This window comes from Diadema antillarum, unplaced genomic scaffold (genome assembly GCF_040938485.1).
Source record: "Diadema antillarum isolate AM-2024a unplaced genomic scaffold, OU_Dant_1.0 scf00000093, whole genome shotgun sequence".
Classification (NCBI taxonomy): Eukaryota; Metazoa; Echinodermata; class Echinoidea; order Diadematoida; family Diadematidae; genus Diadema; species Diadema antillarum.
This window is the reverse complement of record NW_027270982.1, coordinates 2257219-2282279: the sequence shown is the minus strand read 5'-3', so window position 1 is coordinate 2282279 and position 25061 is coordinate 2257219. Positions and strand designations below refer to the sequence as shown.

At 39.8% G+C, this 25061-nt stretch overlaps 2 protein-coding genes across 4 annotated transcripts in view; one reads left to right on the top strand and one right to left on the bottom strand.

Moving 5' to 3' along the window:
- LOC139718375 (ubiquitin carboxyl-terminal hydrolase 19-like) overlaps positions 1-19015 on the bottom strand; it is a 41789-nt gene extending 22774 nt beyond the window's left edge. The window contains exons 1-13 of the mRNA XM_071629845.1: positions 18562-19015; positions 15398-15526; positions 13559-13689; positions 12486-12707; positions 10758-10864; positions 8612-8683; positions 6561-6673; positions 5858-6045; positions 4593-4773; positions 3935-4068; positions 3175-3267; positions 1940-2005; positions 1133-1243 (exon numbers count right to left, since the gene is read on the bottom strand). Coding sequence (XP_071485946.1) covers positions 1133-1243; positions 1940-2005; positions 3175-3267; positions 3935-4068; positions 4593-4773; positions 5858-6045; positions 6561-6673; positions 8612-8683; positions 10758-10864; positions 12486-12707; positions 13559-13689; positions 15398-15526; positions 18562-18577 — 1563 coding nt within the window. The 5' untranslated portion in view covers positions 18578-19015. The remainder of the gene's footprint in view (positions 1-1132; positions 1244-1939; positions 2006-3174; positions 3268-3934; positions 4069-4592; positions 4774-5857; positions 6046-6560; positions 6674-8611; positions 8684-10757; positions 10865-12485; positions 12708-13558; positions 13690-15397; positions 15527-18561) is intronic.
- Positions 1-25061, top strand: part of LOC139718390 (SCO-spondin-like) — a 362530-nt gene that overhangs the window by 42011 nt on the left and 295458 nt on the right. The gene's annotated exons all lie outside the window — the stretch shown is intronic.

Here is a 25061-nt window from a genome sequence, read left to right as displayed (position 1 = left end):
TGGACTTTTTCTGTTATTAGGCAAAAAGCATGTACTTGGCAGGACGTCAAAAAACTTTTGATAACTGCATGTTCCTTTTGGGCACTGTGCAGACAATTCTCGCTATCGCCAATGACGTAAAAAGTACCCGGATGTGGCTTTCTCGTCAAGATTTAGTTCACTTGGTAGCAAGGGCACTTCCGGCGCGGGGCATAATTTGCACAACGCTAGCGTGCGCGTACGTGTACCTTACCTATAGCGCAGCGCCGACCACGGATACTAGTACAGTAGGCCGCTGTACTGCCCGAGCCAGCGAGTGGCCAGGCCTGTCATGCATACTCGTACACTGTAGTCCCCGCCGCCAGCGGCCGGCCTTTCTTGCTAGCATGCACCACTCACTGCACGCAGCGCATAAGCTAACACATACCGGTACGGCGTACATCACAGATCAGTCATCTCTGCATACGCTGAAAATATGCTGGAAAATATTCACCCACCTGGATATACAGTATATCGTCATGGAATGCCCATCTTTTTTCTTTATTTGTTCTCTGTCGAAATGTCGCGAACACAATCGGGAACGAACAGTGATCTCGAACTTATCCTGTCTCCAAAGCAATTTCTTCCAAGTAAGTACACGTACGTACAATGTACGTAGGCACTGTACTAGGTCTACTACTAGTACCTAGTGCTACTACCACTACTACAGTTGTAGTAAGTCGCGCGTGCACGTACTGCGCTGTGGAGTCACCCGCAAACTTCACCCACGCTGCCACGTCACGTCTCGCATGCCAGTAAGGGTCCTATTTCTGCAGATTTTTTTCATTTATTGTCGTGCGAACAACACATGGCAGCTTCGCAGCAACAACCAATAGTTGTAGTAACAGCGATTTCTTAAGAATGGAGAAATTTCAAATCATATTAAAGCTGTAATTCAAGTCGAGAAAACCGGAAGTACACGTAGAATACAGTCGGTTGTGTGTGTAAATCGCATTAGTCACGTATCACGCGCGTACGAACGGAAGTGATTTTGCTACCGGACTATCCCATAATGCACCGTAAATGACGCTTATATCAACATCCGGGTACTTTTTACGTCATTGGCGATAGCGAGAATTGGTATATGTTAGACATCACTTGTTACGGACATTACCTTGTCACATTCTGGGCAGACCAACTTTGACTTGTACTGTCCCTGAAACATGTCCACAATGAAGGAGTCGTTCCGCCTCTTGTGGGTCTTCCATGCTTCTTCTGCGACAACCTGCAGAGCAGACCAACGAGTTGCATTCATCAGGTTGATACGTTACTGAGACATGTGATATAACTTCTTTTCAATCTTTGTTTGTGAGCAGAAAATCAATGCAAAATTAATGTAAATCAAGCAGCTATCAGCAATGCTCTGCCGTATGTGACCTTCATTACGTTCATCTCAAACAATAATCATATGTCACTTTTACGATACCTGAAAAAAAAAAAACCCAAAAACACTTTTCTGTGACAGCCATCTTGCAATACACCTAGATTAAACCATTGGAGCAAGTTTAAATGACAGTGAATGCAAACTGCCAACAAATCGTCTAATGTGTCTTTGTGGTTGAGCCCGAATAAAACACATCAAACCATTTCTTGTACTGTGTGTTCTCTTGCAAACAACAACATAACACATATATTGTACCTTCTCCTTCAAATGAATTATCATAAATGCATGCAGCTGTATTACAGGTCAATAGTTTAGAATACATTGATTTTCGTGATATCAAATAACATGCATTATGGCAAAATATGAAATGTATTCAAAACATTATACATACACAAAAGAAGAATGCAAGTTAAACTTACACAATGCATGCAAACACACATATACCCAGATGCCAACAAAATGATAATTTTATTTGTCATATATTTTGCCATTATATGTATACATCAGTTCATATAATTCAAATACAAAGTCCCTCACCTCATCAGCTCGTCCATCAGAGTCAATTGTTTCAGTGTATGGTTTCTTCCTGATCCTGTTTATATCCTATTGGAAATTAGAATGGAAGACGGGAATTACTTGGCCATGGTCTGAAGCAGGAAAAATATTTAACATTTCACACAGTATGCAAAGCTTCATGAGATTGAACAATGGTAGGTGATTCATTCTCAGCCCATGAGCTTGTTGGAACTCTTTTTTTTTTCATGCTACATAATTTATTTCTAGGTCACAGGAACTCACACTTTTCAATATACCCACTATTATTTCATGGCATGTTTATCTATTGAAAATTTCATGGATCAACTATAAGTTGCAAAATTAACAACTCCAAAAATATTTCCTCCTGCAACACAAATGCATTGCATATATCATCTGGTGGGAAATCACAAACTTTCTCTGTAATATGGATAACACTGATTTCTCATTCCAACACTGTGGTTCTCAATTGTGATTTCAACCACTCACAAAATTCTCTTAATCCGTTGAGGACGATTCCTGAGTACACTCGGGCAGGTGTCTATGGGAAATGTGTGTTGCAGCAAAATCAGTCCATCAATTCCTAAATCACTATACTCATGAAGTAAATGCCATTGCAGTATTAATTTCTCACAAACAACTTAAACTCATTGGTAGGCTGATTTTGCCATTTCACGCATTTCCCATAGACACCTGCCTGCGTATAATCGGGACTAGTCTTCAACAGGTTAAACAAACTAGCTACATTTACTTTGAAGCATGTATTACAAATCAAGATGAACATTTTATGTCATCTGTATCTTTGCACAAATAAAAATGTGTTTAAGGAGCTGCCTGTGGCTACTAAAAAAATTTTGCAGAATAAAATTATTTTTCTTTTCTTTTTCTTTTTTATTTAAATCTGGCTGTTCAAGCGAAATATCGAATGCATATGGGCACAAGCTAGGCACTGCTGAAGGTCACTTCAACTTGCAATATATCCAAAGTTCTGCATTCTTTAATTTTATTTCTACACACCGCAAGCCAGAACTTTGGTTCCTCTGACAGAACAATCAAAACATCATGTTTACTGGTTACTAGTGTTTTGTTTTGTTTTGTTTTGTTTTTTCCTTTTTAGATATATAATTTTTGGGTTGCCTTTACCAATAACAAATATTTTGCATCCTGCCTGCAGCAAGATCACCTTAAGGCTCTATTTCGGGACCTTCCGGATAAGAGCTCCCCCTGTTTGATCTCACCTCATGAAGTCCATCCAGCAGAAAGGCCATGAACTCTTGAGCGTCATGCTGAGCAAAGCCCATGAACTGGGATGCCTTGCCCGATATGATAGACTGAAATGAAACCAAAAACTCAGCAATTTACCAGCGATCACTTCAAACTATTCCACAGCGTTAGCTATACCTATCATTATCAACCTGGAAACTCTGGCTACATCTGGCAAGCATTGAAAAGTAGGATTTTCCTTAATTATACCTAAATGCCATGCGGCAGCACAAATTAGTTTTTTTTTTTTTTTTTTAAATCTCTATCTCTCTATCATTATCAGTTTGGGATAGACTAGGAGTTACACAAGAGGCTCAGTGGATCTAGTGCTCACCTGAGAAGAACGTAGCAAACTTGGAGGGTTTGGGGGAACTTTCAGGGAGCATGGTGTCAACATGTAAATTCTTTCACACTGGCAATAATATCTGGTAAGTTTGCTGAAAATTTGATCAAGTGTTTCAAAAAAGAAGATCAAAATGTAAAAAATAGTCCACAGTTTGCTCCAAGCAAGTAGGGGGTCACCTCGGGAGCTGCCATAAAATATTCAAAAGAACACTCACCAATACTCTTAGCACTGACTTGATCATTTCTAGTCGAAAGAAAAAGATTTTTAAAAGATTCTCTGATTTGAGGGCTTTGGGGCGCACTAGTGCTAAGGTGAGCTAAAGAGGGGGAGAGATGGGGGGGGGGGGGTGGACATTCAGTTTGCATAATTACCATTTGAAGGATGCATACCTTAAGCTTGGATGGTGCAATAGACTTGTACTGGCCACCCCAGAGACGTCTCATGAGAACAGCGAAGGAAAGGACCAGGTGTCCCCCGGTGCCCAGGGGGTTGTCTCGATTGATCTCATTGCTGAAGTCCGCTTCTGTAAGGTGCACAACGTGTTGGGTCAAATCATAAGGCACACTCTCTCTGGAACACTCATAGCAGACAACAGCCATGAGGACAGACACCGCTAACATATCATGGTGCAATTTTCAATTCATTAGTGAGATTTTCACCACTTTTTGTGGCTACAAACATGACAGTCAAAAGGATAATTGTCTCCTTTCTATTAAGGTGAATAGCCATTCTAAAACTATCCTCCTACAAACTAAAGAGCAAAGAGCTTTGAACAAAAGTGTTGCCATACTCAGTCGTAAAAACAGCATTTTAGAGCTTTGTGGTCCCCATCAGGGAAAAGAATTTGTACTTTAAAAAGGGTGCAGTCAGCGCTATCTACACCACAATAATATGATAAAGGGAGTCTTTCCAGTCATGCACAAGTTAGACACAGGTCATCTGTAACTACCTCTGAAGTGACTTTCAATACTAAGTAAGAAAGGTACTCTACAGCCACAAATTAAAAAGAGAGAAAAGCATAGGTCACAGTAACACAGAGAGGCGTACCTAGCATAAAGTCTTTAAGCTCCCTGGTGTTGGCAAGGACTTGCAGGACACTGTTCATGAAGCAGGTGTTGCCCAAGTTGTCCAGTCCACAGAATCCCTGGTAGAGGGGCGGAGCAGGTGCCACTGGAGGGGGCTGGGTCTGCTTGCCGAGGCTGAGGGGAGGGACGGTGCAGGTCGGCTTCTGTCCCCATAACATGGGAGAGGAAAAAAAACTAACTTACATGAGGTACAGTTTCACAGGAACAAGAGCATGTGTCCTTTGCTCTGGTTCAAGTGAACATCATTATCTTCGTCACGAGTTTGCAGGAAATCAACTGTCCTAGATCGTTGTTGATGCAATTGTTTCTCAACTCTTGTCAACTTTACAGAGCAGCATCTGTTCTCACACTACACCATTAGGACTCTGCAGGCTTCTACAGGTCTAAGAATGCTTGGATCACATTCTGGCAGAGTAAGTCTGATGTGATGTTCTAATATGTTTTGAATAGCAACCCCTATGGACTACAGAGCTATAATATCTCATAGTAATTTACGTGTAAGTGAATGTGTCTTGTTGTTGCCTACATAGCACTATTCAGTCATTCTAAATGTCTTCTACTGAATGTATGTTACTAATTCTAGGTTTACATCCTAAATCAAAAGAGTGTACAAAACCCCAATCCTTTTCCCTTTTGTACCTACATGTTTCACCCTCTACTCACCGACTAACATAGTAAAATTCCACTAAACCGACTATGTGTATATAATGGAAATTATTGTAAAAGTGGAAATTTTCGCGGTGTGGAAACTTTCACGCATTTCACGCAACCCGACGCTGGCGCGAAAATAAAAGCATGCAAATATTTTTACATGCTGTATGTTCCAGCAGTTAATGCCCTGATTGCACAGAATTAAAAATATGTGAAATCCATTTTATCCAGCTGAGCGCGAAAATATCCACTTCTACATTAAGCTGCAGAGTATAGGGTCATACAAGGATTGACATAAACTAAGAAGAGACCCAATCACATTTTCACACACCACATAAACATACCCATCGGTACATACACACAAACACACAGTGACACACATGCACACATGCACTGCCACAGGTGGTTCTGTGATTTCTGAGAAGGGTGGCCATGGATGGTTCAAGGGCCAAAGGGTAAAACACATCACAACTTTGACTTGCTTGAATGATGTATCTTCCTATAACACTCTTGCAAATCCATTAAAATTTTCAGGGTTATTGTCCCTCCATTCCCTGTAAATGTTAAAGTCATTACCTTTGTCCTGACCGAGTTTTCCTTGATTTCCACAGACTTGGCTCCTCCCACTGCACCTCGCATAGTCTCTTTCTCAGACCCAACATCTTTGGCAATCTCCTTGGTATCTTCCGGGGAGGTGGGTTTGGTGCTAGAGAGTGAGACCCAGTCACCCTGTGATCCAATTCTAGTCCTATTCCCAGTCGTCACTATTTATATTAAAGGAAATCACATAGTACATGGTTTATGGTATGTATTTCATACCTTCAAAATCAGGCAGCCTGTAAAAGTAATATTGTATTTATTTATACAACTCTCGAACGCATATATAGTTCCACAGCTTTCTGCACAACCTTCCTACATAAGCTTTGCACGAGAGTGACAGTACACACTTCATATGACACAATATGTATCATGTCATTCCAACCGACTGTCCTGAATAAAGAAAAATCTTAACATAAGTAATGTATATCTGCTACATATGGCAGGCATAATATTTTGTGAATCAGGATAATATATACATCAATTCTGCAAACAGTTTAATGTGTGACTGAGCATAGAATGTGTGTGTGTATGTGTGTGTGTGTACTTGTGTGTACTTGTGTATGCACGTGTGTGTAAATAGGTGCATTTCCTGCTCTGCTTGGATTCTGCTCAATGTATGGCAGTGAGTAAATTAACGAAATCATCAATTTACTTTCAAATGAAAATACAAAATTCTCACCCTTAGTAGAACGCTCCAGAGCTTGCCATTTTTCTGGTGTCTGCTTCTTTACGAACACTTCAAGGTTGCTATTGGTCACTTTATATGAACAGCCACTGGGGATAATCGGTTTCCTTAAAGGTAAAAAAAAAACACACAAGGAAAACGAGTGATGAAAGATGAAGGTTCGGCGATGTTTAAATGATGCAATCCTTGGGCTAACTATGCCTTCTCTAGCACCAACTCCTTACAATCTATGTTTACAGTTTCCTAAATATCAAGTTCTACCAACAACAACAACAACAACAACAACAACAACAACAACAACAACAACAACAACAAATATATAAATCCCCCAGAGAATATATATATATATTGAAACAAGTATACAAATAAATAAATATATATATATATATATTCTTTTTTTTTATGCTGAGTGTATTTATGGCATATGTTTGTATTACATTTCATGCAGGATTGTCACAGCAGTGGTCACATGTTTACATACAACTGTTCAGTGTTGTATCTAAAGTCTTGGATCCAAATTTCACTCATATCAACGAGGGGATACTGTAATTGGGAGGTTGTGGTAAATATGAGAAAAACATAGTTGATGCCAGCTTTAATATCACAGTCACATTAAGCAGTCTCAACAAAGGAACCACATTCTCACAATTTCAACACTTTATCAAGAAAGCTGCACACATTCAACACTCGCAAGTAAAACTGTGGGTTGCCGATAATTAAATGATCAAAGTGCAATCAAAATCGTGCCACCAAGGTTGCATTCCACATATTACACTTAAAAGCCATTGGAAGGGCTCAAACATGGACTCATCTCTTGATTATAGGACCCCAATTTAAAAAAAATAAGAAAATCAATTTTTCTCTCAAAAGCGAGGAAATGCTATGGCCAGGGCTAGGTTCTAACTTCTTTTTCTTGATTATTTTCAATTTATATGCAGTGCTTCAAGCATTATTTAGCCACCAGCAGGTCTTTTCGCTGTAATCCAATGGTAAAATATACCATTAATACCACAAATGAAAGGTAGACCTACACTCGACATCTATGCAGTTATCACAAGTTACAAAAGAACGTTTTCTTCTTCTTCTCTTCCTTCAGAGGCTGTAAACCTGCCCCCGCTAACTTCCCCATCATTATAATAATATGCAAATGACGAGTGCTCTCACAAATACTGTTTGTACCATATATATCACAACAATAATATAGCGAGTACATGAGACTTGAAAGACACAATAACAAATGGTTCAATTCACAATTAAGAACCACAGCAACAGAATGACCGATATGCATTATCTGATTTCAAAGAGAAGAGTTCACAATTTCCTACCCTGAAGGTGATACACAGTATTTTTACTATCAAAGGTAATTTTTTTTTTCAGTGGCTGATTTACAAATATGAGCAAACTTACAAAATTCAGGGGAAAAAAAAAGAATAAAAATGCTGTGGAAAATATGGTAGATGATTATGATCCAGCGTCTGAATAAGATCTCGCATCCCATTCCGTAGGAGCCTCAGCTGGAAAGAGCGATGCAGGTGACAGAGAAATTGAAGAAACTACTGTATACGTCGAATATTTCGCGAGGTTTTTATTTTCGCGAATATTTCGCGAGTCAGGTGCTATTCGCGAAATCAAAGACACGTGAAAATATTGACTCTGATCCCAATGTGGATGTGACATACGCATGTACATTTCTCTGTTCAGTACAAGATTCCACGATCGCGAATTTAACCACTCGCGAAATCATTGGGAATTCCCGATTCGCGAAAATTTAGACTCGCGAAATATATGGCGTATACAGTAAATGTTTCTCCATCATTTCCTTCATCTTTCCATTTGACGTACTGAGAACTGGAATAATCCTTGAGTATAACTCCTTAATTTGCTGTGAAAACCACAAATTTCTGGTACAAATCATGTCAACTCACAGGAACAAAGCACTTTTGCCCCTTTCTAGAACACAGCTACGAACAAATTGCGGGTGGGACATTACATATTCACATACACAGTAATGCGTAGTCTCGATATTGAGACACAAAATATCTTACCAAGGCTTTATCTTCCAACAGAAGAGGGTGTCCGCTGTGCTGTTTGGGTTCAACTGGAGAAACTGGTTGTCACTGTAAGGTGAGAATGTACGAAATATAAGAATATAATCATTACCCCTCTTTTCAGCAGTCTCTTAAACGGGGCTGCTACTTTGAGGTCACCATGGAGACGACAAGGGCAAAATGATTCAGTGCCATGTCTAGACATTTTAAAGGTGCATGGTCCCGGTGTTTTAGTCAAATGCGTACGCGGGCGCACGGCGCAAGTTTCCTATAGAGACCTACGCTATCGACTCCTCTTTAGCGCTTACGCTTTGGCCCACTTCTCTGAGTCTGAAGAAGTCCGATTCACTGTAGTCAGTCGTCGGATCACAGTTCGGCTCATGATTCGGCTGAGGGGGATGACAGCTTTAGCAAACTTCTTTTGTGATGTCATAATAACAAGCACATACAGCGCACTCTGGCATTACTACAGACTGCGTGATGTGCAGAGAAGACAACGAAGGCAACGTTACTTTGGAACAGCTACGCACTTTACTCTTGGTGACAGCTCAACTTCAGTAACCTTCGTATCAATGCTAACGGTGATCGGCAGTATCATCAACAGCGCCCTCTATACTACCGGGACTATGCCCCTTTAAAGTAAGTCCATCATCAGTTGGAGCAAAATAGAACCCTTTCAGTGATGCCCCACCTGTTACATAACACAGAATATTCTTGAAGTTAGGAATAAGATACGCCATATTTTCTTATCATCTTCTGTTTTTTTAGCACCTTTAATCACAAATATCTCAACTTTACAGCACGGATGGAGTTGCCTTGTTTTGCGATGAAACTTTTAATGTCATGTTCTGTCAAAGAATCCCTCCCTCCTTTCGTTGGTCCAATTCACTTACATATTCAGATGCCCCCCCCCCCCCCCCCCCCCACTTATGCACTGATGCATTCATAAACAACACTTCTCTTCACATTTTCCAATAGAGGGCATGAAATGGGAGGACTGTTTATACCTAACAGGAATAAAGGGACATTGTGGTTTTCACCGATTCCTGCCACCAAGGCCACAGCAAATTAGCCAGATAGATTATCATGATTATAAATCATACTACAGCTTTGTCAAGCACAATAGATTGATATGTTGGTGTATATATACGCATGGCTCGACACTAACTTTTTTGTTTATCGGGCCACCAAAATCCTAAATTTCAAATTTTTGGAGGCCCGAGAGAAAAATTTGGTGTCCCGAATAAAAAACAATAAAAAACATTAAAAGTCCTTTTTTTTTTTAAATGAGTCAAATATTTAAGATTTATGATAGTAAGAATTAGAAGTTGGACATATCTACTCATAAATAAACTTCAACAAACTTGCAACACTCACTCTCAGGCATTTTTTGAAATTTGGAGGCCCGACTTTCATTTTTGGTGGCCCTGGGCCACCGGGCCGCCGTTAGTGTCGAGCCCTGATATACGCATATAGAATGAACACACACTCACTTATTGCAACTGATTGACAAATTGCCCTACAACGACTTAAATAAGCACTGAATTGATCAGTGTTTATTTATGTCGATGCAGGGCAATTTGTCAATCAGTTGCAATGAAAGCATCTCGACAGAAGAATTTCATAAATTTGGACACTGACTTGTGTTTCAAAATGCTTAATATTTGTTAAATGAACCTCAACTAAGTACTGTAAAAGCGGACATTTTTGCGGTGTGAAAATTTTTACACATTTTGCGCAACCAGAAACTAATGTGAAAATAAAAGTACACACAAATATTTTTGCATGCCATATGTTCAAGTAATTACTGTAAAAGTGGAAATTTTCGCGGTGTTGACATTTTCGCGCATTTCGCGCAACCCGAAACTAGCGCGAAAATAAAAGCACACAAATATTTTTGCTTGCCACATGTTCCAGTAGTCGATGTCTTAATTCCGCGGAATTAAAAACACGCAAAACTTTTCTCAGCTCGCCCAGCGCAAAAAATTAGTCGCGCGAAAATATCCACTTTTACAGTAATGTCCCGATTCCGCGTAATTAAAAACACGCAAAATTCATCTTATCCATCCAAGCATGCAAAATTACTCATGCGAAAATATCTACTTTTACAGTAGTCACCCATAAATAGTGTAGACCGACTCACTTGGTCTGAAACTTAATGGATATTTCTTCCTCTGCAAAGTTGACTTTCAGTGAACTGCGTTTTATCTTCTTCACATACACATAGAGGTACAGGGCCTTCATATCTCGCTGCAGAAAAAAAGAAGAAGGACAAAACATAAATGGAAAACAAAAACAAGAGGGAAAAAGATGATTCAAAGAATGTAATTCAAATTAAATCAGCAGAGGGAATAATCAAAATAACACAAGATGAAAGGTTATTTCAGCATGAACATTGTCATACCTTGAATACAACCATTTTCTATGTGAATACATCATCTTGGCAGAGATTAGTCCATTGTAACTGTGTGCAGAAGTGTGGAGACAAGTCTAACATTGAGTAAACCTGAACTCGTGCCAGGAGCAAGTTCCTGCCTGAAGTCAGCACTGCTATGCATTGCAAATTTTTGAAGCTGCTGAACATGATTTCACAAAAGAGATATGTGTGCCATTTCCTGCACCCATGTGACAAAGAAAGGTGGCAAAAAAAAAAGAAAAGAAAAGAAAAAAAGAGTGCATTGTAGGTATCAGTGATTATTCATCCATTTTCTTCCGCAAATAAGAGGGGGAGGATAGACGGTAAAAAAAGACTCCCACAATTGGAAAGGAGTCAATCATTTGTAATATCCTCATGTTGTTCAATCACTGTGAATTCTGAAATTCTGTACCCAAAGTAACCAATTTATAGTTGTCCAAATGTAAAGTCTGACAGTCATTCAGAGGTCTCCCTTAATGATCATACAATATTCACAACAATCCTCATTGCTCTACACTGTGCTGAAGACAGATATATGTTATGCATGCTGGACTACTTGTATGTTCTGAGTGATCACAAAAATGTGGTCATTTTATCATACATATCACTACGTGTAGCATTACATTGGCATAAGTCTCCTTCCCAAAAACTGCATCAAATGCTGCAATTACACATGATTTTGAACTGCACTGTAGACACTGTGAAATATCAAGCTCCTGGGAGCAGACTGATTTTTCTGTACAGCAAAGTTACATTTGGGCAAGTTTCCAAAATCATTTCAACCAACTGCGGTTAGTTGTATCTTTTTTTTTTCCTTTTTTTCTGTGGGAATTTGAGTGTAATGTATGTGTCTGTGCGTGCATGTTTGTTTGCTGGTTTGTTTGTGGGGCTTTATTCTTGTTGGCACAAGATTTAGTGAAAAAAACTTGAGTTAAGAATTGCTGCAGCTAGCACGAACGTTGTTTGCATCCCCTTTGGATGAACCTAATACTGAGATCAATTTTAGAACGTTTATGTACCTGCAGTTAAACTTTGTCTGCACAATTCAGGTGTCTCATCAACTCACAAACTAACTTGCTGCCACAAATCAAAAAGCCAGCTAAAGTGCGTCCAAACTACTGTAAAACATGAAATATTCGCGGCATGAAATTTTCGCGAATTGGAGCCGAAAGCCTTTTTCGTGGCGTGAAATTTTCGCGAATTGCTACTGGCATTCAATGCATGTAGTGTAGACAAAAGCTTTCGCGTGCATTTTAATTTCGCGAATTTTGGCGCTCGCGAAATTCGCGAAATTAAAATGCATGCGAAAATTTCTTGTTTTACAGTATCTCTGTTCTCAATTTTTGTCTTGATCTTAATACTCTATTACACTCTTATTATTATTTTTCAATAAAGCATACTTATTACGGTTACGCCTCTTTGCTAATTAATGAATCAAAACATGAATCCACTCACATTGGGGAAGAAATCATATTTGGCATGCTCTATCACATATTCCTTCTCCATCGTTTCGTCCTGTCCTGTGCTGACGTTGTCTCCACTGACGCAGTCTCTGTCCCCTTCTCTGTTACCATCGTGATTCTCGACTTGGCTCTCCGTTCCCGCAGAGTTGCCAACGTCCATTCCACCGTCTGTCGAATTGTCGGTCGCACTATCACCTTCCTTCATCACAACCTCCTGTTTGATACACAGCACAGGAGGCAAGGAAAAACTTCACTGAATTTCATCCCATTGAAGCAGAGTAAAGAACCAATTCAGCCAATGATTTCAATTGACTAAAGAATTGCTCGCGATTTGACTGCAGACAAAATCATAACAAGCTCACACAATATTACATGCTTACTGGAAAGTATACTCTTCCATACCAGGATAAATGAAAGATTTGCTTTCATTTTCTTGTAGCCAGCAAATACAACATACATTTAATGTCAAGCAATTATATCACATGAAAAGATACAGAATAACATCAACGTTTATTTTACCTGATATTTAGCACACAGGGAGTTTTCTTTATCAAATGTTGTCTCTTGGCAAAAGGCAGGCATCGGAGTTTAGTCATTTAGTATGCTCCATAACTAGCTTAATCAAAATTTACACTTTCACAAGAAGTCATTGGCTCTACAAAGATTATGACTCTCAATGGGTAACTAACAAAACAGAGAGCAAATAAATTTCACTTCTTCTTGAGGTCATAGGAAATCGTATTTGTAATGGTATTTCTTTTGTTTGTTTTATCACCATAGTGATAACTACAAAGGTGCTGGCAGTACTTACTAGACTGGTTCATGCCTTACAGTGCATGGCATAAAAAACAGAATATTGAGTTTCCTTTGTTGCATTTACTCAAGAGTATTCAACAGTACATCTATTTGTATATTATATACTTTAGCATAATTTCTTGGGACATCCTACATTTCCAAACACTTTGCAACAAGACACAGACCCCTTACTCTCAACTTACAACAATGAAGCATGTAACACAAAACTAGGAATGACAGATATACATGTACGCAGCTCGATGAGCTCACCTCAAGTGATGCCCATTCTTGGAATTTCTCTTTCTTTTGAAGCTGGATGCGCAGCGCCCCGTCCTTGAGTGTTACCTTGGAAGATGATTCATGCACCTCATGGAGCAGGGTACACTTCCACAAGCGTCCATCTTGACCCAAACATAAACAATAGCAATATGTAACATAAAAATCACCAAAAGCAAGATGACATTTTCTCTGCTACAAACACTAACCATGAATATTGGGTGCTATTCTCTGGTGTTAGAACAGGTTTCACATTCAAAAACTATACTTTACATAGGTAACCCTTGTAGATGTTACAACAAAATTTTACATGCATTTGTTTGGGATATATTGACGGATATTCTACCACATTTTATTGATTGTGAAACTGTTATCAAGAGCATTGCACACAGATTGGCCTGCATGCCTACACATCAAGTAGAAATAGTGAGTATACATGTATATGTATATGAATTTGCAGTAGGCCTATATCACTTCAACCAAAAGTATATGTCAGTGAGCAAGCAAACACTTTTAAGTAACACAGTATGATTTGACTCTCAAAGGACTAGCCCTACAGTAAAGTGAATCCAATGTCAAACTTCATCTTTTCTACTTTTCCATGGACTACTGTAGTCCATGAGATATAACCTCACATTGATTAAATTCATACATGTCTTTCCTTCATATCTTAAATTCATTGACAGTGGGCACCCAAATCAGTGCCAACCTCTCTTGAATTTCAAACTCTGCCTCAAAAAGAAATCAAACGTACAATTACACCAGTAAGACATCATTTCAGAGTATGCATACACTATAGTGTGCTGACAACGAATTACAAGTTGCCCATTGCCGTAAGGAAACAGCTTTTGCATGAAGACATATGTCTGGTCAACTATGATGTAGTCATATTGCACAGAGAAACTTACAAAGAGATAATTTGCAAATCGATGAGGCACAGGATAGAAAATTTTGAGCTGTGGCAGTATCAAAGAATGAAGAGAAGAACATGAATTGAAAGGAATTCAAATGCAGAAGTGCTACAGATGGTATTGACAGAACATGAGCAGCTGCTCTTGATGCTAAGGAAACAACAAATGCATATTTTCGGACACGTCGTGGGGAAAAAACAGGTGAAGCACCTAGTCTTGACTGGGCTTGTGAATGGCAAAAGAGCACACAGCCAACAGCATCTCACTCTCCTGTCCGCAAGGGCCAGGATAACTGGTAAAAGAACATCCACATTGCTGCATTTGTGCAACAGCAGAAGGGGCCGAAGGGTTACTGCATCAGCGATCGCCATCGGGCAGCGATGTCCACAGCAGAGCTGAGAGAGAGAGACTAAAAGTTGTATGTGGCATATGAATATGATGATTACCTCCGCCAAGAGAGGAGGTTATGTCTTCGTAATCGTTGGTTTGTTTGTCCATGTGCAAAATAACTCAAAAAGTTGAGAATGGATTTGCATGAAACTTTCAGAAAAGGCCGAGAATGACACAAGAAACAGATGATAAAATTTTGGTAGTGATCCGGGAATTTTAGGGATTTTATGAAGGATTTTCGATATTTTGGCTGGTAGGGTCAATGATCTTGGGGGTTCAAGCTGCGTATTTTTGAAGTTTTCATACGCGCACTAAAGTGTGTGCTCTAGTTTCTGGATCTGGTCCAGAGCGAGGCGCACCACGCAGCTGGCATTGATGACGTAACAAAAGGTTTCTATTTTGGGAAATCGGGTGATTTTCAGCATGCATACATATGGGTAGAAACAGGGAGGTGAGATCAGTGGTTGAAATAACCTGCTTGGCGGAGATTTGTGTTCTCAGAGTGCTTCACTAGTTAAATATGTATTCTTACCTTTCAGCTTACACGTGCACTCTTTTCCCACCAGCTGGAGGTTTACCTCCTTCTTCTTAACTCCACCACCGATGATCAGATCAATGTACACATCCTCCTCCGTTTGCCCCCAGTCATACGAGAATGGACCTGTTGAATGGTGTAGTGATTTAAAAAACAGTGTGGGTCTCGTTTAGCCAGTCCACTCCATTTCACCCAATGGGAGCACATATTGTACTACTCCATGTATGCATGTAAATCCATGGTGCTGGTTCTGTTATTTCAAATTTTTTAGAGGAAAAAGTATCATTCATTACACAACTTGTCCATTTCATCATATCATAAACGCGTGCACGTATCGGAAAGGCATACATTGTAGCTGATGAACTGCATCCATCTTGGCTTAGAGTGGATTTTAGCACACAATACGACTGAGCTTTTACCACATACTTGTACATAGTGTAATACAAACAATTACTGTCTATAACTTCCAAGCCTTTAACATTTTGCCATGTGCCATTAAAGATGGTCTTCATATAATGTTTATGATGCAAGGAAGTAAGAAAGCAATGCCACACTACTACAGAGCTCTATGCCAAATTTAAGTCCTCAAAGAATATGAATAGCACTCTTGACATTGCCTATTTTTCTTGATCCTCTTTCAAAGCATGGAAATCTGGCTTTGGGCCAGTTAACTATCACAGCACACAGACAAAGGTTTTGTAAGTTGTGCTCTTGAGACTTTGTTCTTGAAATGTACTGTAACAAAGAAATATGTTCCAAATTACGTAAACAGTGGGACAATACGTTAGATTAGTCTCAAAAGTGCAAAGAAAAGAATTATGAAATTAGCTCACTGAGTGAAAGTGTCAAATATACATGTAAGGTTTCATAAAATACATGCACAGATAATTTACAATGATCCACTATAAAATAGGTATCTTGTGGAAAGTCTCTAATATCCAAGTATGACTACATTATACACGTACACACGTATGTGTGTGTGTATGTGCTTTTTTATTGACTGTCTACAGTGTATTTGCCAAAAGTATGGATTACAGGTGTATGTGTTTCAGTCTGGATTATTGTTCTCTTCAATCCCGATCATAGGGTTCTTGCTGTGTTATAACTGTAAAAGTAGATATTTTCGCACAACTAATTTTTCGCGCTCAGCTGGTTAAGAAGAGTTTTGTGTGTTTTTAATTCTGCGGAATCAAGACATCAACTACTGGAACATATATATGGCAAGCAAAAGTATAAGCTTGCCTTTATTTTTTTGCGCTAGTTTCTGGTTGCGTGAAATGCACACAAATTTCCACTTTTACAGGACCAAATTTCTGTTGTGCTGGCGTCACCATACAGTACACCGTCAACAGGAATTGGCCAATTCTGGAATGACAGTCTGTATAATGAGCTTCTTCTTAAATACAAGTGCAAAAATAACAACATAGAAACTAGATCAAGCGTAGTTACAAAATACAATCTGTCTGATCCTGTTGGTAACCAACAATACATTTAGTCAACGCTGACTAGAAAAAAAAAAAAGCAAAACAATGCAGGCATGAGACAGTGTCAGTTATACAAGCTTGTACTACAAGGTCGCCTCTTATCAAGGGGAAACGAAACCCAAACATACATGTTGATGTAGTGAATGCAGTGATAGAGCATAACACATTTAAAGTTTGAGGAAAATCTGACAATTGGTTAACCCATTGAGGACAGTTTGATCTTGCTACAACACGAATTTCCCATAGACGCTTGCCCGAGTATACTTGGGTCTCGTTCTCAATGGGTTAATAAAGAAGTGATGAATTTCTGAAGTTTTAGTGTCTTCATGGCTGGATGAGACAACTACTACAATTTGTGACATCCCTGCAGGACAGTGATACAAAGATAACTGAAGAAAATTCCACACAATTTTCATTTCCCCAGAAAAATAAACATTCCTTCGACTTGTTAATGACATAATGGTAATATTATTCCCCCTGTTCCTACCAGTATTCTGAAAATTAAAGGGCAAGTCAAATGCTCTTCATTATGCTAGCAGTGCAAATAAGATGAATTTTCTTCATACAGATGCTAGTTTCTTTGATTTTCTTATATGCTGTCTAAGTGTGACATCAGAAAATGTGACCCGCTACAACAAAAGGATCCGAAAGTCGAGCGAGGTCAATATTCTGAAAATGACATGACATTATTCCCTTACAATGTACTCTTCCTCTTTAATTTCATAAATAACATGACTCATAAAAGTACTCAGTTGCCGAGATATTGATGATTTTATGAGACTATGTCGACTGATCCAGGGAATCAGTGTTTCAAGAAACCGCCTTCAGAGTTTTCTGTCAGATGCAACCTTGATCGAGGGGAGGTAAAACAATTTTTACCTCCTGACAACAGAAGGTATGCTCATGGCAACCTCCGCAATGTTCTTTCAAGCTTAGCGCCAGCAGTCTACGCACGACCAATCAGTAAACAAGGATGCCCCACACTGACCAATAAGATCCCTCCCTCGTTGCTAAGGGCAGAGTCTATCAGCAGCGCTAAATCCGTATCTTTGGACATGTTTCTATTCTGTTGAAAGTCAGAAAATCATGGCCCAGAAAAAGGCTAATTTCTTGCCTTTCCTTTGACCATATGATACTGTAGCTTCAAAATTTTGGCAGATGATATATAAAACATTACACTACAACACTGTGTCAAAAATAGAAATTCGATTGTTTTGACCGATTTTGATGATCTGACTTCAAACTCAATTTTCTCGGCTCAGCCGTCAGCGACTTTCGGATCCTTTTGTTGTGGCAGGTCACAAATGTTCTCATTCAGTGATTGTGGCAGCACAGAAACTTCAATTTATCTTTCAACAGATTGTCCGATTTTCCTCAAACTTTGCCGATGTGCTTTTTATTCTGCCTGCATTCCGTCATCCTCATATCATAATCATAGATTCTACTAGATACTAGACACCTCTAGTTAGGATTAGAACAAGATTTGGGGTTACATTCTCCTTTCATGATGTATGATAATTTGCAGATAGACACACAATTGAACTCTGCTCCAAATTCAACAAATCAATTGAACAATGTTAAACTCTAGATCACAATCATCAGGTCATACTCATACTCATAGTCATATTTTTTACTCGACTAACTAGTAACGTTAGATTCTAATTATAACACACATACTCATGTCACTTGACATCTCTCCTTGGCTTCAACTTTTTCCAGATCAGAACGGGCAGATCCTCTGGCTCTGGCTTCGATTATCCAGTCTGGGTCTTAGTAGAGATGGTTTTTCGTCCAACCTGACGTTCAAAACTTTTGATTGCTCTTGACTTTGGACTCACGACTTGTAGTTGTTGCCTGATCTATTTTTTAGTCCTTCCATTAACTAGAACCTTTTTGTGGTTCTAGATCAATTAATCCACTTTTAAGTGGAAGATAGTAAAACCAGAAGTTAAGAAGACAGGTATTCGTTCTAAACATCAGATTCTTCAGTCTTCGTAATGATTCAAGAAAGGAGTCATGACTCAAGGAAATCGGTGGTAGGAGGAAGACAGCGGCAGTACTTCCTGTCACAAAGGACTCGACTAGCTTTTACACTGCTCGTCGGCGAGCGCGATCGAGGCGGAGAAGCTAGTGTCTGCCGTGTGTGCGGCGGAGAGCTGCAGCTCATGAGCTGGGAGTTTGTGTACAGCAGTAATGGCTCGACGCACTCTTCCCGGTCCCCACACCGCGCCGGCCTGCCTTTGTGTTGCGTCGTCGGCGCTCTCAGCCGTGCATGCGTGGGACTAAGAAGCACGAGTTTACTGGTGTTGTTGTCTGTGTTTAATTGTGGCTATCTTCAGCACGGTCTTCTTGACTTTGGCCTTGCTCAGTTTTTCCGACGCGGACAGAAATCCGACGAAAGCTGACCTACTTGGTCAACCGGCGCGGTGCTTGCGTCTGGAAATAAAGTCGACGAAGACAACGCAAAGGTGATGTCTGAATCCGAGTACGAGTGGATGTCTTCTCTACGACTCTAGCTCGAGTAGCCTCGACAAGTATATACAAGTTCACCTTGTCGTGATGATACAGATCATCCTCACAAAATGTCGCGGCCAGCAAGGCGACAATGAACTTTCTTTGTAGATCACAAGAAAATCTGATTGTGCGTAGATTGCTCAATTTCCCCATTCAGCTCCAACTTTTCATCTGACATGTACCAATACGAGACAAGACCTTCACGTTTTCACGCAATTTTCTGAACCCCTTTGCGCAATCTCGAGCTAGCTTTGGTCGTCGCGCGCTGTTGCTCGCTCGCTCGGTGAATTCCCTTCTATTTTGGCTGCGCGCGCGCATTGCGTATTACTAGTATGCAACTTGCATGAGGTACAGGGCTCACACCCGTAAATACAAGGGAATGCCCCAGGCCCCTTCACAAATTCGTACCAAAGATACCAAAATAAATGAAGAAAACAATTGATTAAAAATCAATGATGTAGTTTGGCAAAAAACTGAATAGCTGTAGATATTGAGTATGAATTCCTCTACAAGTTGCATTTTGGTTGGAAGATGAAAGCTTTTCTGGTGGAATTTGAGGGGACTATATTTCATTGGGTACGTGTACGGAAAATGGGTGATTTTTTGAGTGATAAGAACTCGTAGTCTGGCTTTGCGGACCCCTGGACAGAATTTGAACTGAATTATCCACCCTGAGAATTTGATGGATGAAAGGGTATATCTAACTTATCCAGGTTAGTGGAGCTGAAACACCTCATTTCTCCCAGCTGTTTTACAGAATTTTTTGAAATTTGATTTTTAACACACATCCCTATGGGGAAATATTTATGGGTGTGAGCCCTATATGCACAGAACGAGAGTTCTGTGGGCACTGTGTCCGGACGACAATCCCCAGACAAGTACCCCGACCATGGGCACCTCCTCCTCCTCCGATCCTCCTTCTTCCGCCAACCACTACTATTATGCAGTTTTATTTTCTCCTGCGGTGGGCCGCGATATCGGCCGAAATTGAAAAAAAAAATTATCTACACTGTAATCTAGTGACCTACAATAAATAGATAAATAAACTGAAATAAATGTAGAAGCCAAAGTGGGCCTCAGGCTTAAAGAGGTTGAGAAGCATGCATCTACAGGACGACCAGGGGAGGATCCAGAAATTCCATTAAGCGGAGGTGCTTTTACAAAATTAAAAGGGGGTCTGTTGACGCACCCCCCATGCGGGACTATCCCACTATCCACACTATCATAATTACTGTACCCCACCCCGGACAACGAAGTCTACCCCCGGACAATATCGCCCAAGAGCTGACCTCACGATAATTATTTCATTCATATTTGTACCCCCGCTGTACCGGGATCTAAAAGTACGTACCACGTAACACCACACTTTAACCATCCTCTGTAATGCATTTCCACTCAACACTATCTTCATGTAGTTGACTTGTTCTTATGTCAAAGTTTCAGATGTTAAAAAAACACCCCATTGTTATCTGCCTCAATTATGTGATTAAACTGCTTTACGAAAATAGGCCTATAATTATGAAAGTACAATATTATAGCTAATTCTCTGTTTCGTATATCTGATGTCATCGAAACTTGTTCAATTCAGTTTGATGAAATAACGGTATAGTGCATCAACATAACATTTAGAGTCAAACAGTCGATTATTGCACGGGGCTACACCATGCAGGAGACCGAACGTATGTGCCATGCCGGGGACTCAACAGTTATAGCTCTGTTTTCTGATATGTCATTCGGCACTCAAATTACACAAAAGGGTTAAAGATAATCAAATTCCAAAGTATGTGATGTTTTATGAATGGCATTAAAAAAATCGTTTCAAAGGTTTTCAATTAGATAGGCCTATATTTATAGATGGATGCGTGTTACATCTTAATCTGAGCTGCAGATTGAGTTCTGAAGTCGTACATGGCACCCGAGCCTGCAACACCACGTTCATCCAGAGGCTGCATGCTCTCCCCGGATTTCAGAGTGCAGCTTTCTCCCGGATCTCTCATTCTTTTTCTCTCGTATTGCAAAAAGGACGTCTATTATAATTATATCAAGATTTTACTCGCACAACGCACACCCGTCTTTATTGGAAACAAGAGACCATCAATGACCATGTACACCTCCATACGATAGGTCATCTCACATAGGACTAATAATTATATAGTTTGTTTGGGGTTTTTTTAGCTGCACGACGGATTTATTACATCAGGTATCAGAAAATCCTTTCAGAAATATAGTGATTGCATGAAAATGAATTAAGATTGTCTTTTATTTTATCATTGAAGTATCATTGATTTAGTGGAAAATTATTGTATATATCAGTAGAAAATTGAGCAGAGAAAAAATTCTAATAATAAATTGTCATTCGTTTCTAATCAGTTTCCCTTTGATTGCGTTTATTATATTCGGAATGATAAACGAAACATCGCAGAATGATATATGTCTGTACAAATTACAATGGCAGCTATTAAAACTCTCACGCGTGCAGTTTATACGTATAAGTGTACATTCATAAAACAGGGCCGGCGCAGTGTTTTTAAAAGTGTGGGGGCCCACTTCCGGGTTTCATGAGCTAACAAGCACACAAAAAAAGGGTCCTCAGCTCATCTCTCCCCGTCCACTTCCACTTCCGGGTTTCTTCAGCTGACAAGCAAAAAAAAAAAAAAAAAAAAAAAGGTCCTCAGCTCATTCTCTCCCCTCCCATTTCCGGGTGTTATAAAAAAAGGTCGTCAGAGAAAACACATAACCTTACCGCCGCCATACTTCAAGATCTCTATCTATTTCTATTTTAGTGCCACTTACGTACTTCCGGGTTGAAAAAGTGTGGGGGCCCAAAGTGATGACACCTTATGTATTCCTTTGTATGGTGCACAAAAAAGTGGGGGCCCGAGCCCCCACGGCCCCCACGGCTGCGCCGGCCCTGTAAAATACGTTGTGAAATGAGACAAACGCTGTAGGTTTGGAACTTTAGTATTTAATTGCTCGGGTCTCCTAAATTACGTCGGATCAGGGAGGTGAGTCGTCTCCACTCCCTGGTCGGATGCTGGAGGGGATATAGGCCTAGCACTATAATATGCACACAGGGCCCCATTTCATAAAATATGATAGGACAGCCGCTACTCTTGCTGGAATGGCAACCGTTGCCATTCCAGCAAGAGTTGCGGCTGAGTCACGTATATAGCAACAGCCAATCAAGAAGCTGCATGGATTAGGCCTATATTGTCGTTACCATGACACTACCATTCCAGCAAGAGTTGTATGCTATCTTACAACGCCATGGAGCCTTGTTCACAATGCCGTTCATAATGCAGTCTATATAGACAAATTCCTTGTCTCTTCGTTCAAGAGGTTCGTTTTAGGGTAGGACCTACATGGCTTCTAGGACAATTATCCCTGGACAATTGCCCCTTCTCCTTCCCCAGACCCCAACCCTGATCCTAATCCAGAACCTAATCCGTTGAAGCCCTAACCCAAATTATCACCCTAAACCTAACCCTAACCCATGCTATATAATCTTTAATTTGACCGAGTATCTAACCGCAATTTAGCCTTGAGCGGTGTTGAGGTTGTTGTCCTCGGGTGCTGGGGGGGGGGGGGGGGGGGGGGGTAGTTGTCCTGCAATACGGTCCTGATCGTGATAGGAAATGCATGGCGATAACAATCCAATTATTTGTGCCTATCAGTGTGATCATAAACCGTACCTGTAGGGTCCATGGTGTGACCGAGTAGATCTATGCTCTCTTCCTTGTCATAATAGGCCTGTTTGCATCTATCGAGTCGGAGAGCTGCAAACAGCAGTAATAACTGGGTAGATCTATATCCATGGATGTGTTGTCGTTACACATGTGTACATAGTAGGCCCTATAACTGTTAATTTTGTTTGAGTTCTACGAACTTTCAAGGTTTCCCATTCCAGTTTTTTCAACGTTCTTGTCACACCAGGAGTCCTATTTTAGTCCTTTGTGGTGAATCTAGTTGACTCCTTTATCTATATACCTTGCCCCTTTATAGATTTATGTCGAGGGTCATAATGATATCCCATAGCTGCAACAATACTCTATAATCTTGGCCCTAAGATGCTGTATGCGATGTCTTTGGTGAGAGTGTTGCAATTAAGTTTCTCTTGTAAACATTCTGATAGCCTTTGATGAGATTTGATCGATATGCATGTGTTAGTTGACCAACTAGGTCCCTTATTATGTAGGCCCTAAAGTTCCACACCCAAATGCATAATTAGGGGTGGTGTTCCACCTCTTCCATATAGCGACGTCGCGACGGCCAGCCTGTATGTATAGGCCTATACTTGGTTTAAATGGGTTTCCTTCTGTGATTATTTCATTTGAAAAAAAAAAATATTAACAAAGACAATCTTTCTTCATTGTGGTTAGCTTGTCCAATTTCATCCTGTAAAAATTTAAGCATCCCTCCCGTCCTTTATAATATAGGCCTAAAATACAGTCATCAGCAAAATAAGCCTGACTTTTGAACGGACTCCTTGCACGGTTTCAGCCCCTCCAACTAGGATTTTTATGGGAGGATTCAGAATGTTAAAAAAGGACCTTTTAGTTCAAGTATGTTCCACATTGGGGGCGCAAAAAAAATCTGGTGCCACTTCAGGGTATAATCAACTGACAAGTTGAGTGACAAGCAAAAGAAAAAAGGCTTCAGCGTGATTCCCTGGTACCGCTTGTAATCACCTCACAAAGATGATTTCTTGGTTTCTTTAACAAAAATTAAAAGGGCAGGGGCGGGTCTAGATTTTATAAAGGGGGGGGGGAGGGTGTGGGAGGGGGGTGTCCCCCTCCCACAGTAGGGAGAATTTTTGAAAATCTGTGTGTGAAAATGGCGTTTTCTTGCATCTAAAACACCACTATTTTTGGTATAGAGGTCATTGCCAAATTAACCCCCCCCCCATGAAAATTTGTAAAATTTAGTTGCATTTTCCTGCAATGTAAGGCCAGTTGACAACACAGATACAAAGAATTGGGGACCTTGGAATAAGCACTGTCAGCCTTATACTTTTATTATGAACAGCTTGTCACTGATTCTCACTGGCAAATCTCAAATAGAAAAAAAAAAAAAAATTACAAGTTTAAAAAAAAAATGGTCCCCGGGTTTTTTTTTTTTTTTTTTTTTTTTTTTTTGGGGGGGGGGGGGTTGCAACCCCCCAACCCCCCCCCCTCTAGATCCGCTTCTGAAGGGGCGCATTTCATTTCTTTTAATTCTTTTATTTTCTATTTCTTTTATTTCATTATTATTATTATTTGGGGGCTGCTGGTAAACGGGGAGGTGGTTCTGTGACTTATTTTTTCGTTTTATTTCTTTTATTCATTCGGGTATTTTCATTAAATTACTATTTTTGTTATTATTTGTGTGTTTATCTATCATTCATTCATTCATTAATAATAATAATAATAATAATAATAATAGTAATAATGATAATAATAATAATAATAATAATAGTGGCTACTTGTATAGCGCACAGGTCCACTTTTCAGTGCTCATGGCGCTTCAGAAATGAAAAGATATTTACATGCATATACTTATTCAAACATTTCCACAAAGAAGAAAATGGTAAACAGAAACAAATATATACCAAATAAAGAATACAACATATACCAATTAGAAATACAATATTGATCCATTCATTCAGTCAGTCAGTCAGTCAGTCA